The sequence below is a fragment of the Sinocyclocheilus rhinocerous genome, unplaced genomic scaffold (assembly GCF_001515625.1).
Source record: "Sinocyclocheilus rhinocerous isolate Xijiao unplaced genomic scaffold, SAMN03320098_v1.1 scaffold334, whole genome shotgun sequence".
Taxonomy (NCBI): Eukaryota; Metazoa; Chordata; class Actinopteri; order Cypriniformes; family Cyprinidae; genus Sinocyclocheilus; species Sinocyclocheilus rhinocerous.
The window spans coordinates 1,431,163-1,447,835 of record NW_015658500.1 but is presented as its reverse complement, the minus strand read 5'-3'; the positions used below and the strand labels follow the sequence as shown (position 1 = coordinate 1,447,835).

The window sequence follows — 16,673 nt, the reverse complement described above, 5'->3', positions numbered from 1 at the left end:
TGATATATTGCTGCTTATTTCTACAAGAGGACGATCCCTAGCCTCCCTTGATGTTTTTATATGCATGTATTGAATCATTTATCAACTCGCAGGATCATTCAATAATATGCTTTTCAGGAACACAGAGAAATAAGGCTTTGCTGGGATGATGATGATGATGATGATGGCTTTAGCCTGCCTTTCCTCATGCCTGTTTTTTTATGAAAATGAAATGTATGTCATTATGCAGCAGGCCTCCTTTTTGATGTCACGGAACTGGCAGAAACATTATGAAAGAAGTACAATTATCCTGTGGCACATAAATCTATCTGTGCACGCTGGCAGTATTGAAGATTAAATCACTGCTGTCGCGCTATGAACTGTAATACGGCAATAACAAAGAAAAGCTTGTGATGAAAAAATTTAAAGTTTCTCGATGTTTAGATTCTCAAATGCTCCTCGCTCGCTACTTGAAAAGAAGGATTCTTATCGGGAGATAACAAAAGCCTTACAGCATAATTACCCCAGCCTAGGTCACCTTGGGCGTCGCAAGAATGCCGTGCAGTGGAGACAGCCGACATAATGAAATCCTAGAGTAAAGGACACTTTTTGGTAACACGTCCTCCTGTATAATCACTCCACAGAGTTGCTTTAATGAGACTCTTATGACAACCTCAAATGAGCCTCATGAGCTCATAAACATTCAGATATTGTAGCTTAAATCCCAACTGAAGGAAGTGTGGTTTCTCATTTCCTTGTTGTTTCTCTTCTTTTCCATCCGTTGTGCCATCCTTCTCTCGCTCTTTCACACTCTGGAGCATCGCAAGTTTATTTTGAGGCACAGACAGATTTCCTCGTGGGTATGTGAGGTTCAGTATGCAGGTCAAACAGACTTGATAGCAGTCGTCCAACGCCAACAGCGAAACTGCCCTAAACCTGATCTTATGGGTGGCAGTAGACTTTTTTTTTGGGATATTATTAAAGTAATGCGTCTTTCTGTCGTGTCACAACTGCAAACAGCCAATCCCTGTTAAAATACGCCATGGCTCTGCATATAAAAGGCAGTGTTCAAAGAGTTATATCCATCAGCCATCTAAAGAAGACAGCAGTTACAAAGGACTAACTGATGGTCCTTTGTGATTTATTAAAGTGTGAAGATCCTTGATGATGCTAATATTAGAGTACCATTCAATTTGCTCTTCTTCAAAAGCCTGCTCACAGCAAAGAGAGAGAGAGAGAGAGCGAGAGGAGATTGGACATTGAACGAGAGACAGAACGGAAACGATAGAGCCTGAAAAATCCACTTATATAGCCCTGCTGTTAAAATAAAAAATATCGGACAATATGTCTAAAGTGTTTACAAAATTCAGTATCATAGAGAATTACATAGTGTATAATACCAAATGTACTTCAAAATGAACACTTCATATAGTTTAGTGTCTCAGTTTGACTTCTCTACGACAATCTTTGAAGAAAAAATCTTTCATCCAGTCCAATACATATAAGCAATATATTGCATTTTGTGGACTAAAGAGATAAGAACGGCTAATCATTTACAATTCTACATGTCCATTCATTCATTCCTTCATTCAAAATTCAGAATGGATTTGATTATTTCTTTAAATACTTCCCTTAATTATTACATTATTGCACTTTAAAAAAATAAAAAAATAAATACAAATAAAATATGAAATTAATTTTAAATAAATAATTAAAAAACAAAAACAAAGGAAAAATAGTAACATGGTTTGTGTTTCTGCTTAATTTAAAGGCAAAGTCATTTTATTGTTCAGTAGAAGCTCGTAGACCAAATTGTTCATAATTGGCACATGGAAGGACAAGTTCACACCTTTGATTCCAGACTGGAAATTCTGCCCCATGTCATGGGCACAACAGGACTGCTATGAACCAACCTGCTGCCTGGAACAGGCACTAGATGGTCATTGTGTAGGTGTGCGGGTGCCCTATACCCTCCATATACACTGTCACTGGGATGTCCCATGCAGGGGAAGATGTTGCATAATTCGGCAGGTCCATATGACAGTGGGCTCTGGTAGACTGGTAGCTCTGGGTAGGAGTAGGGTCTATGTACCAAACTGGACGCCCTTCTGACAGCTGCCACATTGTGGAAAATCGCCTCCTTGTAGGAGGGAAGCCTTGTGGACTGGCTGTGTCTGAACTTCTGACTTTTCCTGGAGTTTCGCTGGAAGGTGTGAAGGTAGTTGTGATCCATCGGTTGGCCGTAACACAGGGTGTTCCTCACCTGTCCGTGTACATCCACGCAAGGGAACAGGTCAGGTATAGTTACTTGTGGGGAGGCGGTGGGTCTGTCACCTGGGAACCGGACTCTGTCGGGGCCCCAAGTGGCTTTCAGGAATGAAGGTCTGCGATGAAGCTTCCTTTTCCCTATCAAAGGTATGCCATCAAAAGCAGAGTCAAAGTACATTTTGACACAGGAATTACAAGCTGTGTCCGCTGCTACGAAAGGATTTTCGCTGAAGGATGAGGACAGGTAGTTTTCAGCAAAACGGTTTGCTTCATTATGACACGTTGATTGGTCTTTATAATCGTGAAGCCCCCTCAGATCCATGGACTCCACCATGAGATTCTGGGGTCTCTTTTTTCGCCTGACGGCATCTGAGAAATCGCTGTGACAAGGCTTATGGTGTTCAGTGTAGATGTCTCTATATGGAACAAAGGAAGATCCAAGACGGGTTAGGTCGGATGGAGAATCATGCATGGCTAGATGAGGTGTGCTCAGACTGGACACAGGAAGCATACCGTCATAAAGACCCCTTGTCCTGGCGGGAAGCGTGTAGCGAAGAGGAGTGGGCCGTGTTAAGACTCTGTGGTTTACCATTGGTGGTGGGCTAGTGGTTTTGGTGTGTTGCGTGAAAGGTGGAGTTATGGAACGCTGCATGTGAGGTATGTGGTTCTCTGTGAGGTTAGTAATATAAGAGAAGTGACCAGGAACTTTTTCAGTCGTGGTCACCAGTGGGATACGTGCTGGCAGGCTGCCGCTGTGTCTGCTCCAGTTCTCAATGGTCTTGGTAGCATTATCCAATGAGTTTTCCACTTTGGCTGAGGAGACAATGTCCTTGGCTGTCTGCAGCATTTTCAGCATGTTGGCCTGGGCGTAATTGGCCGTGATATCTGGATTCTGTATGCTGGTAGATCTGCCAATATCTTCAACGCCATTAAAGCAGCTGTATATGCCCTGAAATGTAAAGCATCATAATGTCCAATGAACAGAGATTGTGGATTCCTACAGATAAATTTTATTTTTTGGGCATTTCATTGGATTCATTCATGTCACGGCAGTTTTTTCTCCATTATAATGACTAATATACCAGATGATGTATTTGTGAGAGATAAAGGTCAGTTCAGTGTTTTATGTCAAAGTTTAATGTGCTTCCTTATGGTGAATTAATTGATGATTTTTACTAAAATAATAATAAGAGGTTTTTATTTTAACTTAATTTACCTAAACATAACAAGTAGCGTAAACATAACATAAGATTAGGGCCGTGTAAAAATATTTTACCAGTGTAAAATGCCAGTGTAGCCCATTTCTTAAAACAAATGACTCTAATGAGTCCGTTCTTTTAATGAGTAGTTCAAAAAGACGAGTTTGAATCAATCTGAAACACTGCCCTACATAATTTGCAGCATTTGCAGAGAGAGAATTTCTTTCTATCAGAAAACATTCATATTCAAGAAACATTTTTTTGTATTATTATCGATGTTTGATGAAATGAAACTTCAAAAGAACAGCATTTATTTGAAATAGAAATCTTTTGTAACATTATAAATGTCTTTATTGTCTTTAATGTCTTTATTGCTTCCTTGCAGAATAAAATGTCTTTTTAAAATACTGTAAAAAAAAAAAAACCCTTTTGAATAGTAGTGTAAGCAAAATGGACATATTGAAATATACTCAAATTAACTAGAATCAAGCCAAATCAAAACTGGAATGGAATAGAGTTGGAATCTCTATCGATACCCAGCCCTAATTATCATTGCATTCTCTAAATGTAAAATAAATAAATAAATAAAAAAATCTGTATTGAAATTTAAATTAGCAATGCAGTCTTACCCTGCTAATGGCCAGCAGGAAGTCTAAATGATCAGACTTGCGGACAGAGTGCCTCAGTTTCCAGTAAAGTAAATGTTCCCAAGCAAAGACCAGCAGGCTGAGACCCATAGCCACGAGCAACATGTAGAAAACACCTGCCATGTTGTCTATGTCTAGTTTGGAGCTCATGACCTCGTTTTTCTCATTCTGGCATATTCCAGACAGCCATACTGTCTCCAGTCTCTGTGTGTCCCCTGCATGAAAGAAAACGGGGTCAGGAACAATGCCAGAAACAGCGGCAGTCAAAGACTACTCAACAGAAACAAGTGGATACTATAAGAACCACATATGTGCTCTGCTCCAAAACCTAGTAAGCCTACCTGCCTGCCTAGACATCTGCCTAGACAATGTGAAGGCTGCTACCTAGTTTGAGCAATATTGGATGTACCCTTCAAGGTGTAGGCCATTCCAGAACACATTGTGACAGACATGAAAAAAATAATAAATAAATAAATACAATTTAAAAAAGTAAAATAGAAAATAAAAAAAATGCACTAGGCAGCAAGGCACTAGGATTTAGTTTCTACTGTTTAATGGAGTCTTTAATATGCCTGTAGCTTGCATTTCATACATAACCTCTTATATTTCATACGTAACCTCTCAATTCTCAGCACCTTGAGTTTTTTACAGTAAGAGGGGAATGTGATAGCTTCCATGCTGGGGCAGAGGATATTAAGTGTGGACCAGTTCCGGTCCCCCAAGTGCAATTTACCATCTCCCAGGAACTGGAGGAGGGCCAGGTCTATGGGGCGCTTCCAGCGGGAGTCCTTCTGCAGAGCAATGCCGTAGCCTGTGGTAGCAAACACCTTCCCACTACCAATGGTGACCAGCTTGCAGCCCTCGTCCTTGCCAGCCATATAATTAAGAACTGCTGCATCATATATGAAGGCGTCCAACTTCCTACACAGAGGACAGAAATGAGCCCAAGGCAAATGGCTTAATAATTACACGTAATTATGTCAAGTAAATAATTAGCGCTTGTTAATTTATACTCCTTTTTTCCTTGACAAATGGTGAATATTACATTATTTATGCTTGGCTGTTTCCCACCAGTGTTTCACTGACCCTTAGATCTCTGCAACTCGAAAATATCTAACAAAATTGCTTCTAGATGCCTATAATGACCAATGGAATAAATCTAATTTTCTTTGAAGCACCTTGAAATACCATGTAAATGGTACCAACATAGTACATAGGTTTTTTTTAGCAATCAGAGCTCTTTCACACAACCACACACACATAAAGTGTTATTGCTGAAGCCCACCCTGTCTTAAGGCTGTTGAGAGCTTCCTCCACTCCCTTCTGGTTGTATTTTATCATGTGGGTGTGCATGTCAGGGTAATTGCTCCGAATGTTCCTCTCTGTGCTGCCGTTTGGGACGGTCCCGAAGCGAAAAGGAGGATAATGTTCCTGGGGTTTTTGAAACTGAAACAAAAAGGAATAGTAGATGGCAATTCAATTGTTTAGCTGAGGCAGGTTGCGGCTTAACCTTAATAGTGTAGATCAACACAGATTACATGGACTTTACACAGAATTACCAACTGCCTGGGTGGTAGTGACCTTGGAAAAGGATATCAAATGTACTGTTTGTTTTTCTTCTCCTCACTGATTCATGCATTTGGACATTTGGCAACAGCTTATTCACATTAATGCAAATGAATAAGGGATAAAGTAATTTGCTCTGAGTGATCATATTAAACAGTACCATTAGTTTTCCTCCAAAGCCTCTCAAATTCTTGGTCACAATGCATGAGATTTAGGAGTCAATTTTAATTATATAACACTACTATATTATGTTGCTTCTAGCATCTAATAAAATGGCTCCAAGCACTTGTGTTTGTGTTTTTTTTTATTTTATTTTTTTATAAATCTGTGAACGATTAATCTGTTGTTGTTCTTCCCTGAGGTCCAATTCGTTTCTCAGCTGCATAATTTTTATGGATTTCTATTGCTTTATAGTGTTTTCTTATGAAAAACAATGAACAAAAATGCTAGTGATCCTGAGATTATTTTTGAGACAGCAAGTGACAGGGAATATTGAAAGGTGCCAATTTACTGATTTCAATCAAGCTTTTGTCTTGATGCTGAATTTTCTTTATCCTTTGACAAAAATGAATTGCTTGGCTTATGAACAATTTAAAAATTGCTTAGCCCCTGAATAAAAAGTTGACAAATTATCACAGTGACATTTCAGGTTTGGTTTCATTTTAAAATCTTATTGAATATTTAACATACCAAATATGCATATAGGGTGTGGCAAGGCCTTTCCTTTCAATTTTCTATTAGAACATTTTTGCCATATATGCTATTACACAAACAAAACATATCAAAAGGTATTCAAATACAGTACCACTGTCTAACAGCTCATTTACAATTACATACAATGTACCTTTTTGTCACTAAGTCCAGACACAGTGTCAATGTACTGCTCTTGGATCATGAAGGCAGCTAAATTGGCTGTGTAGCTGGCGAGGAAGATGACAGCAAAAAAAGCCCAGACCAGGACCATAATTTTGCTGGTCGTGCCTTTGGGGTTTTCAATAGGAACAGAGTTATTGAAGACGATTCCCCACAGGAGCCAGACAGACTTCCCAATGGTGAAGGTTGGACCCCCAGGGGCTGTAAGAGAGATACATTCATAGTATATATATAAAATAAAATTCAATTATAATAATTTATATAAATATGATTAAATTATATATAATCAATAGCTTTTTTTGGAAATTTTTGGAAAGAAATGAATGCTTTTATTCAGCAAGAATACAATAAACAAAGGTGACAGAACAAAATATTTCTATTTCAAATAAATGCTGTTCTTCTGAGCTTTCTATTCATCAAAAAAATCTAAATAAAAATCACAGATTCTACAAAAAAGCAACACAACTTTTTTTTTTCAACATTGATTATAAGAAATATTTCTTGAGCACCAAATCAGCATATTAGAATGATTTATATAATACACATCTGTGCATCCTATATAACAGATGTTCTGTCTCTTTCGATTGAATTATTCACAGATCAGTCCACATGGGCAAGCTTTCTTTTCTAGTTCTACCTTGACATCAGTTCTTAATGTGGTTCTTGTGTCTCACACACAGCCACAGAAAAGCCAAGCAATCAATCAAAGTCAAATTAGCAAAGCGACAAACGTTAATTAAACCTCCGAAAAATGACCTTTTACACTAGGAGACAAGTACACACCCTGTCAGCTCGGTTTATATGGATTGATTAGGCTGCTTCCACAACTATTCTTCCTCTCCCAGAGTTTTGTGCCTGATAGAGAGAATACTGTTTGAAAAACCAAGGCTGACCTTTGGCACAGACAAGGCTCCGGTTGTACCCAACAGGGCTGAAGTACTCAAACACAAACACGGTGACTGCCACAACAGTCAGGCACATTACGAACATCATAACCCACACGGCTGGACTGTAAGGCTCTGCAAGACAGAGAGAAAGACACGTTTCGGCTCACAGAAGTCCTCATAAAAATACAAAAATGATCTGATTAACTGACTAAGATCTTGTACATAATTTATAACTTGTTTTTGTTTGTGATGTAAATGCTGTGCTGTTAGCATAAATAATGAACAAATTAGCAGTTGAGCAGAGTCAAAATGGCTTTCTTTGTGTGCAGAGTTTGCGATTCAGTAGAAAATGTTTTCCCTGTCTAGGATTTATTCTCGATTTAATTAAAAATTGTAATCTAATCACATTCTAATCCAAGCCACCACTGGTAGGAAATATTTAACACTGCCTGCAAGCATCTCTCATAGTCTATGTGAGGGAGGCCTTGGAAAAAGACGGCTAATGATGACTTCTCACCCAGGAAGGCAGAAGGTGAGACTGTTCCATTGCTTCTGGCCACCATAACACTAATCCCAGTCTCCACGAACGGCACTGAAAAGTCAACAATCTCTGATCGCTCCTCATTGATGGTAAGAGAGCCAATTGCCATATCTGCACGCTTGTAGAAGACCTTGGACAAGGAGAAAACTTTAGGCAGTCATCAGTCGCATACCGAAATAATGGAGGTCCCCATGAATCATGAGACGGGACCCTCCCACACATGGTGATATCAAGCATTTGGGAGTGACACATTCAAAATTAAGTTCTATGTTCAACAGATAACTTACTTTACTTACGTTAGACCATTAATAAAGTACTTTCTAGTAGTATGAATACAATTCGGACATACTATCTGCCATTTACAATTACAATGACTCTGCTGTGGCCTTATGGGATAGTATAGTGTCCTGTGAATGAGCACTTCAGAATTTCAGTGGAAAGAGTAGGTCACATGGGTATGTTTTGCATACTGCATATTCAGACATAATACTCATTTGACGTGATGCTTTTCACATGCTATATTGTAGGCATAAAGAATGTCTCCATGCAGCAATAAAGCCAAGTAAAAACAATGTACTATATATTAGCCAATTTGGAGTAAGTACAAATTTCAAATGTTTGGGGTCAGTAAATAATTTATTTATTTTTGAAGTAACACTTTTATTCAACAAGTATCCATTAAACTGATGAAAAGTGACAGTAAAGACTTTCACATTATTGCAAAAATTGGTACCCTTTAGTTTGGGGACCAGTTCTCACTAATAACTAGTTGCTTATCAGCATCCATATTACTAGGATATTTATATGTTTATTAGTACTTAAAAAGCACATATTAATGCCTTATTCTCTTTGACCATTTTCTACATCACTTAATCCTACTAAATACCTAAATTTAACTACTACCTTGCAAACTATTAATACACAGTAATTAGCAGTTTATTGAAGCAAAAGTATATATATATATTATTTCAACTGAAACATTTATATTTCAAATGAATGCTGTTCTTTTGAACTTTCTATTGGTAAAAATATTAAGCAGCACAACTTTTTAACATTGATATTAATAAGAAATGTTGAGCACCAAATCAGCCCATTTGATTTTATTAGAAGGACCATGTGACACTGAAGACTGGAGTAATGGCTGCTGCCATCACAAGAATAAATTAAATGTTACAATATAATAAAATAGAAAATATTTTAATTAAATTGTATTTTACAATTACATACATATGTATGTATGTATAATATATATATGTAAGTAAGCTAGCTCAAAACAGAGTGAAGACGACCTCTGCATTGTGCGGGTGTCTTGTACATCAGTGTAAGCCATGTCAATACCCACTATAAACGTGACATGCTACTGAACGTTTTTGTGGATATCACAATTAAGACTATTGCTATTATAGCCACTGGTTTCCAGATTCCAATTTCTTCAAGGTATAGAAATGGACACGAACCACTAGCCCTGTCATCACACAACTTGTAACATCGCAAATCAGTCTTGACAGATTTGTTTTGCCGTCACCCGCAATTAGCCTCATAAACGAAAATTCCTTGTATCACACTCACGTCAGTCCGGAATTACTATCTAGCTATTATATAATCATTATTTATCTCATTTAATTATCTATTTTTCTTGCGGTGTGAAAAGCATTTAAGCCTTGTATGTGGGGCGAGGGTTTGCTATCTTTAAACTCATCAGCGTGTGAGCAGATGCAGGTGATGAGAACCGATGAAGTGATCAGCAGCTGTGGAAAACACTTAACCACCGGATTAAGTGACACTACACGCAGCAGGAGGTCACAGGATGAAATGTGTCAAGATCGCATTTTAAAGCCAGTTATGCTCCATGAATGCCCTTAAAAACTTTAGCTGCAATAATTGGAGGGTTCAGGAGATCTGTTAAATACAGAAAGAAAACGGGGTGTGAGTAATGCTAGGAAAAGCGTGTCGACACTGTCATAGGAAGCTGATTAATTTTTTCGTATCACACTGTAAACGGTTTTATTTTCGTATTATCAGATGTTAATTTAGCTCATTTCCCATGAGCTCTGAACTGTTGACATGTTTGAAGTGTGAGTGCGTTTATGTGAGAAAAAGAGAGAGAGAAAATGTGCCATTTCATACCTCTCCAATCATCCCATTCCAGACGCCACGGACCATCTTGCCATGTTTCCCATTGGTGACCAGATAAAGGTCGTATGAAAACTTGATGGTGCGTGAGAGCTTCTTTAGGATGTCTATGCAGAAACCTTTGCAGCAGAGTTTGGTGTAAGGCTCAGTGTGTCCTGTTACACTGCACATAAAGAAATAAATGTAACCATTACAATTTTTTCAAAACAATAAAGTTAAATGAATAGTTTACATAAAAATTACAAATTGATCCAAGCATTCTGAAGCTAAATGAGAGCTTTATGTGAGAATTTGAGTCAAAAATTGCACATTTTTATTAGTGTCCTTTTTAAAGCTTGAACACTTCAGTCCATGTTCCGTGTAACTTTTTTAGGTGACTATTCCTTTAACCCAATCAGGAACCACAGTTAAAAAGGTTAGGTCTCATGTCTGTCTATTGAACATTTGGTGAAGAAGATCAAAGCGTATGTTTCTAGGGCAAAACATATGGTGTGACTCACATCTGAAAGAAAGATTACTGACAGAAAGACTAATTAATTATAACTGAAATAATACAGCCATGAATACGGAAAGAGGAAAGGATCTGTGCTGCCATAAGAGGATATGAAGAACATCAGAAGACTTCATATACAGAGGTAAAATGCCATCTACAGTTCTGTATGTCTGAGGGATTTTCTCTCTTACTGACCTGAGAAGAACAGTAAATAGTCTACATAATTATGTTTACTCATATCCTTAAGCACATATTTATCGAAGCGGTCACACTTTATTTTAAGGTCCAATTCTCGCTATTAACAAACCATTAACTACAACTTTTGCCTCAATAAACTCCTAAATTGCTGCTTATTAATAGTTAGTAAGGTAGTTGTTAAATTTAGGTATTGGGTTGGATTAGGGATGTAGAATATGGTCATGCAGAATATGTGCTTTATAGGTATTAATAAATAGCCAATATGTTAATAATAGGCATGCTAATAAGCATAATAGTGAGAATTGGTCCCTATACTAAAGAGTTACCATGAAAGCTTATTTCTGCCATGGAATAAAAAATAAAAAGGTAACTGTGACTTTTTATCTCACAATTCAGACTTTTTCTTCACAACTGCGTTTCCCTCTCACAATTTAGACTTTTCCCACCACAATTCTCAGTTTGTATCTCATTTTTTCTTACAGAATTGTGAGCTATAAACAGAATTGTGAATTCATATCTCATAGTTCACAGACTTTTGAGTTTATGTCTCACAATTCTGAGCTTATATCTCTCAATTCTTTTTTCTTGCAATTCTGATTTTGTCACAATTATTTTTTTGTTACAATTCTGACTTTATATGTAAGAATGGCAAGAAAAAAGTCTGAATTGTTGGACATAAACTCATAATTGTGAGAAAAAAGAATTGTGAGATCAAATCATAATTTCAAGAAAAAAAAAGCATTGCGAGAAATAACTATAAATTGTTTATATCTTGCAATTTTGCACTTATATCTCTGTAAACTCACAATTATGAGAAAAAAAAGTCTGAATTGTGAGATATTACTCAGAATTGCAAGAAACAAAGTCAGAATGGTGAGAAAAAAAGTCACAATTACCCTTTTTAATTTTTATTCAGTGGCGGAAATATGCTTCCATACATAATAGTAGATAAATACAGTCTCAAAATATATATATATATATATATTCAAATGACTCAAATTACCCTTTTACCTGAACTTATTGACTCAATGATCCTATCATACCATTTCTCAAGCTTTTTCATAATTTTTGGAGCAATATGTATGAATAAGACCTGCATTAAGATTCTTCATGCAAGTCATGCAAATAATTTCTTTTTTTTGGGTGAACTACACCTTTAAATAATACTCCAGTAAGGTAATTAGCTGCATCTTGAACTCTCTACAATCTCACAGATGCAACACCACAATAGTGTGTAATAAGCTTGCTGGACTGTAACAAGTTGCATATGCTAAGTGACTCTCACAGCATATTGCTAAATGGGAATGTTTGCCAATTTTGTGTAGGCTTTATTAGACTTTTCTTTTTAATTAGCAGACTCAGTTTTTTCTTGTTTTCTAATATCAAAAGCTGGCCAATATCATATAATACTGTTAGATGTTTTTACCTAAAGTTTAGTAAAACTCGGTTTCAGATGTTCTTGTTTGTGTTTGTACGGTGACTCATTCTAAAATGTGAAAAGGTTGCTGTCTCTTATTTTATAATTATTAATGGGAACCTATTATCACTGTAGTGAGGACAATCCATCCAGCGGACACTCTTTATTGCTCTCCTTAATAAGAGACCATTCATTTTTTAGGATCAATGCAATCAAATTAGTACGTTTGCATGTGCAGCAGAGAGAGAGGATGATCTAATGTGGAGCCTGTGCTCTTTATTCAATTTTTTAGATATTGGTCTCATAAACAAGCCCATTTGGGGAATATCTTCGTAAACAAGAGCCACAGATATTGACCTTTTGAAGTCACATTCACAGATGTACCTTTCAGTCCTGTTGGACTGCCGACGACACGGCACAGTATTGCGCACACAAGTGCCCGTGGCAGGATCAACACTCTCCACGATGACAAAAGGCCTCTCCTCCAATGTGGCCACAGTCAGGTGGCGGTTGTCAGACACGGGCTCCAGGAAGCTGCCGTAACGGGGCCATACAGGGTATCGCATCTGCAAAATCCCTCCCTCGTAGCTTCCTACCTGTGGAGGGTTTCAGAACAGGTTTAAATGTGGATTAAACGTTACGGACTGCAAACAAAGCAAAGGTGTTCTTCATTGACTTCTATTGTTTTTATACTGAGCAAATTATATTTTCTATCCCTTAAACCTAAAGCTAACCTGCATTTTTAGATTTTCATTAACCCTGTAAAGCATGACATATGTGCCTTTTTTAATGGAAAAGTTTATTGAACCTTTAGACAAATTGTTTTTTTTTTAACCTGTTGAATATCATATTTTATACATCAGGCCTCCTATGATATAGGAGAATATGGAGCTCCTATGTGAGGAGGAAAACATTTCATTTCGATGCCAAAATTGAGCAAAAATATGCAATTTGGTGAAGTTGCTGATGTTTATATATCCAAAAAGTAAGATGAAATTCTGAGCTTATAATGTAAATCAATAAGATATTTATAACAGCATATCAGACTACTTGCATAAAATGCATAAAAATATAAATTTCACTCTATAACTCCCAAGAATATGTCTTATAAGATATTTAAATGCTTAGTTTTATGATCAAAGTTCTGTAGTTTTTATTGTGGACACATGTAACACGACCAGAAAGTGAATGTTTTACTTGCTGAAAAAAATCATTAAACTATCAATCTGACAACAGAAGGCATGGAAATTCTTTCAGGTTTTGATCATGTTGATAATTTAGAAGACATTTGCATATCAATTTATTCAGTATGTTTTATAGGGTTAAGACACAGTGTTGTTCATTCCAGTTTTCTATTTCTTCAACGCAAGGACCTTTTGATAGGCAAAACCACACACAAACATTCAAGCAAATGACAGGAGTGATAAAGGAAAATGTTCCAAAGTCCAATTCATGGTGTCTTCCTCACGGGTATGTTGTATTTTTCATCTGCTGTTTAATATCGCACCATCAGCATGATGTATAATCAAATATCCCAAAGCTTTCTAATGTTATTCTCTTTTATTGCTCTTATTTTTTTTAGATTTTTCCTCTGAACTTGGAATGAATTTGTAATAATGGTTAGAATTTATACTACTCCAGCAATGAAGGTGTTGCACAAAGCCGTAAATCTCCCAGGGCTCAGAGGCTCATGGGGAATCTTTACAGAGCTGTTTGTAGACTGTGGAAAAGCCCTATTATCCAGAGAGAACTCAACCCACTGGTCCAGCTCAGCTTAAAAGGGACTATGGAGAGCTAGTTTCAGAGCTGCCTCTTCTAAAATTTCCCAAGAATCCATGCGTAACACACAAATACCAAGGGGGAGAAGTACAAATCTACTGTCCATCCCTGGGACCCTGTTTTAAAGGTACATGAGAGAAGAACATACACTCCTAAAATCTAAAAGCTGCAGTCCATTAGCTGGTGTTGTTATTACCCGACTACTTCTTGAATATGTGACCCCAGCTGCTCTATTTGAGCAGTTTATCATCTGTATTCCCAAACCATTTTTTGCATCATTTTTTTTTTAGAAAAAACATAAAATAGCTAAAAAGAGTCTACTTTTGCATATCCTTTTACTACAAAAGACAGGAAAGTGTTGCCACTAATTGTGCAGCAGCTGTTTGACAGCCTTTCCCAAATGCACCGGAGGCTTTTCGGATTGGGAATTGTAATCCATGTTTGGTTATGGTATTATCTGGGAGGGGAAGTGAGCGTGATAAGCCTCTGCAACAGGGATTTATTGAAGAATCATTCATAAACTTCAGCAGAACAAACAGATTCAATCTCCGGACTCCAGGTGTGAATATCTTGACAGCCTGGTGGCACATCATATCTGATCATTAGCAAATGACGACAAGAGCACTAAAGAACATCTTATTTGCACATTAAATGAGGGTGTTCTGAAACTGTTCTTTATATGTAAAGAATGAATCCAGACAAAGCCCAGCAGTTATTTCTGGCTGTTTTAGTGAGCAATTTCAGACCAGCGACTGAAATAGGCTGTATGGTGAAAGTGAGAGGTATAGTAATTCAGCAGAATATAATGGCTGTAATAGCAGGGTATTCTATTCTTGTTCTGAGGCACAAACCAGCTTTCGGTCAGAGTAGATATCTGTTATTTGGAATAACCTATTTCGTTTTACAGCTGCCTAGCATACCTGGGATGCTTCAGAAGAGTTTTTCAAAAGCCAATACAAGTCATCATGTACTTAAACTACAGTAGCATTTTGTCTATTACAGTGATTCTCAACTAGTGAATTGCAACCAAAAATGGATTTCAGGTCTGTTCTGAAAGGGTTACAGAAAGTAGGGGTGGGCGATTTTGAATTGTCAAGAAGTCCACTATCTACTTTTCAAATGAATCATAGAGATTGTGACCAAATGTGTGCTATTTATGACCATATGTAAATATACTCAACTGACAGGACTTTGTAAAGTTCTTAACGCATTACAGCAATAAAGAAACATGGATGAATCAGAAAGCAAAGAGTGTGATGTGGTTGATATTAAAATGAGTTATTCAAAGCACAATAAACCATGAAAGAGAATTGAATCCTGGAACGCGAACACACAAAGTACATTTAGCTTGAAAAAAAAATCTATGTATATTTTATTCATGCAGTGTATTTTACATTTGATTACTTTAATTTCTGTAATATGTCTTACCTGAATACTGTTAGACAGACTGTTAAGTTTATTTAATTTGTATCTTTAAATAACTATCTGTTGTATCTGTTGTATTTATTTATTCTATTGCTTGTCATTTGAGTCTTCGTTCTGACTGTTTACTTGTCTTAAAGGGGTCATAGGATATTACATGCACTTTTACAAGTTGTTTGAACTGTGATCTGAAAAGAGCTGTTTTTGACAGGGTAAAAAAAGGTGTTTTTACACTACCATTGAGAAATTTTAACCAAACTATGTTACAGAATTGTCATTAAGACCCTAAAGAATCATATCAACTTGTGGAAAATGGGCATCATATGACCCCTTTAAATAAGTTGGAGAACTTTTTACTTATATTAGATATATGGCCTACTAGCTTTTACTGCTCAGTAACTTGCAAAATAGTCATAAAAAAACAACATGAAAAATAACTGATAAGATTGTTGATCATGCTCCTTCCTGAAAAAATTATATGATATATTTTTGCCAATCGCCAATGATTAGAGGACAGTGGGAAGTAAAAATCATTCAGTGCAAATATAAAGTGCAACTACCCATTTAATTGTGTGTAGTTAAACAGCAAAATTACCTTATTACCTTTTAATACAAGTAGAAAATAGCATTACAATACTTCCCGTATGCTTGGTTGTTGTCGTCAAAGGCAGAGCGTCTCATCAAGCACTACATATTTGTCAGAAGCAAGGCAAATTAGGCGGAATTCTCAGAAGATGACATTGTTTTTGTTTACTTTTGGACAACAAATAAGCTTCATACTGTTTCAGGCTGCCACTTGATGTCCAATGCAAAGCATCTGGTTCTTAAGTGAAACCAATTTTCTAACATTTCCTTCAAAATCAAGCACTAATTACACAGATGTATGAGGCCATTTTTAAAACCAGTGTTTATCACAGATTGATCTGCGTCATTTGGGCTTTGTCTTTCTTGGAGATACTATCATGGTACCAGCAGAGAAACACCGTCTCGGTGCTGTCAGTATGCCTGTACTTTAAAATAGGGAAGCAATGATTCATCTCGCTAATGACTTCAGCACACAACATGAACAGGGTGTGCACAGCATGGGAAAGTGAGGCGGTGCAGAGAGTGTCAATGCGAGCGTGAGAGGGGCTACAGAGCAAGGTGACCAGATATAGATTAACTGTTATGTCACACAGACGGGGGTCAGGTGAGCCATGAAGGCCAGAGGAGGGAGTTAAAACTAAAGACTTTCAAAGAAAAGAAATCTATCAAAACTTTTCAAAAATAAT

General features: G+C 37.0%; 1 protein-coding gene across 1 annotated transcript in view; it reads right to left on the bottom strand.

Annotated features, from left to right (window-relative positions):
- Positions 1 to 1,822: 1,822 nt before the first annotated feature.
- LOC107722186 (glutamate receptor ionotropic, NMDA 2C-like) overlaps positions 1,823 to 16,673 on the bottom strand; it is a 42,978-nt gene continuing 28,127 nt past the window's right edge. Inside the window, exons 5-13 of the mRNA XM_016530438.1 lie at positions 12,586 to 12,797; positions 10,088 to 10,256; positions 7,937 to 8,090; positions 7,426 to 7,551; positions 6,504 to 6,733; positions 5,379 to 5,539; positions 4,827 to 5,014; positions 4,076 to 4,308; positions 1,823 to 3,196 (exon numbers count right to left, since the gene is read on the bottom strand). Coding sequence (XP_016385924.1) covers positions 1,823 to 3,196; positions 4,076 to 4,308; positions 4,827 to 5,014; positions 5,379 to 5,539; positions 6,504 to 6,733; positions 7,426 to 7,551; positions 7,937 to 8,090; positions 10,088 to 10,256; positions 12,586 to 12,797 — 2,847 coding nt within the window. The remainder of the gene's footprint in view (positions 3,197 to 4,075; positions 4,309 to 4,826; positions 5,015 to 5,378; positions 5,540 to 6,503; positions 6,734 to 7,425; positions 7,552 to 7,936; positions 8,091 to 10,087; positions 10,257 to 12,585; positions 12,798 to 16,673) is intronic.